The following is a 1,575-nucleotide window of genomic DNA, read 5'->3' as shown; positions in this document are numbered from 1 at the left end:
AATATAATAAAATAAGTAAATATACAGAAAATGTCAGGGAAATGGAACTCAAGGCCTTAGCAAAAAGGACCATGATGTGGATTTACAAATAGCAACTAGCTTTCATCCTCTTTAAAACAATGAAAGATTATTTCTGATCAGTCCATTGGGCTATTGCAGTGTGCGTATTGTTCCTTGATTTATAGAATCAAAACCAAATTGGACTAATAAATCAAATAAACATAATTGATATAAATTTCTTCAGAATATTTAGTTGAAATGCTAGCAAAGATATGGAAAATTTTGAGATTGTAGAGATTGTGTAAATTACACATCATTGAGTTTCCCTATGACCATATTAGCTTGACCTACACTGACCTCCAGAATGCACTGTGCAGTATAACCATCTTTCCACACTCACCGATGTAACATACAGCACTTACACTTAAACACTACATGTACGATAACAAATAAATATCCTTGTCACTATTCTTCAAGAAGAATCAGTCCAAAATATCTGTATTTTACAAATTGTCCTTGTTGCTGATGAACACGCTCAGTACTGGCATCTCCTTTGGCAAACAAAAGAAGCAAAAAATAAAAATAAAAGAACAAAAAAAAAAGGAAAGCTAAAAGAAAGAAAAACAGCAAAAGTCTGATGATATTTATTATCCTTTTTTTCAAAATACAAAATGTCTGTTCAATATCCCTTCTGATGTACGGATGTATTGAAATAGGATTGATCTAGGATCTTCTTTATGGCTGCTCATTGTTATATGTAAAGAGGGGTTTCCTGCCCAGTGAGAAGTCTGAACATCGCTGCTGGCATGGTCTTCATATGAATCTGTGACACAAAGAAAAGAGACCAGTGAAATTGAGGTTAGCAGGATACAGCTCCACAGCTATAGCCCAGCATCAGGTGCACTCATTCAGTCTTTCTTTATTACCTGCAGATAATCCAGCCATGAAATCATATCTCAAATTGTATGGGAAACTTTTACAATACAGAAATATTACATAGTACAAAAATACATACTTGTATAGTTTCCATTAAAAATATATACTTATTTATGTATCATATAAATAGTTACTAAACTACGTTTTATTTATACATGTATCCAATACTAGTGAGACAATCCTGTTCTGCCCCACTGCACCCCAATCATCCTTCTTCAGGACTGGAGTCACCACTAGTAGGCCTATATATGGCAAAGAAAAGGACTGTCAGCTCCTGGGTGCACATCAAACTGCTGCTGTTTTGTGCAGCCACACAAGATGGTTCCTAACCTCTACCATTGAAATGGATTAGAGATCACTGGATTGGAGGATCACGGTTGAGTCCATGCCGGATGCTGCAGTTTATGGTGGGTCTGAAATGGCACTGTGCTAAGACTGCAGCCTCTGTCAGGGGTTTAGGTGTTCAGCCCCTTTATACTGTTGTGCCCTTCAGTGGTATAGGAAGTTAAAGGATGAATCCATAGTCAGCTCAAGTTTAGGTTATCAGACACTCCAGAATGTGTCAAATGTGCTGAAGGGTATGATGGAGGTAGCAGCAAAAGGTACAAGATACAGGCTGTCCATGAGGTTTATATGTAA

General features: G+C 36.8%; 1 protein-coding gene across 1 annotated transcript in view; it reads right to left on the bottom strand.

Annotated features, from left to right (window-relative positions):
* Positions 1-6: 6 nt before the first annotated feature.
* APBA2 (amyloid beta precursor protein binding family A member 2) overlaps positions 7-1,575 on the bottom strand; it is a gene marked incomplete in the record, with an annotated part of 214,807 nt that continues 213,238 nt past the window's right edge. The window contains 1 exon segment of the mRNA XM_072399087.1: positions 7-823. Coding sequence (XP_072255188.1) covers positions 752-823 — 72 coding nt within the window.

The sequence above is a fragment of the Pyxicephalus adspersus genome, chromosome 2, assembly GCF_032062135.1.
Source record: "Pyxicephalus adspersus chromosome 2, UCB_Pads_2.0, whole genome shotgun sequence".
Lineage (NCBI taxonomy): Eukaryota > Metazoa > Chordata > Amphibia > Anura > Pyxicephalidae > Pyxicephalus > Pyxicephalus adspersus.
The sequence above is the reverse complement of the archived record's forward strand: the minus strand, read 5'-3'. Positions and strand labels throughout refer to the sequence as shown.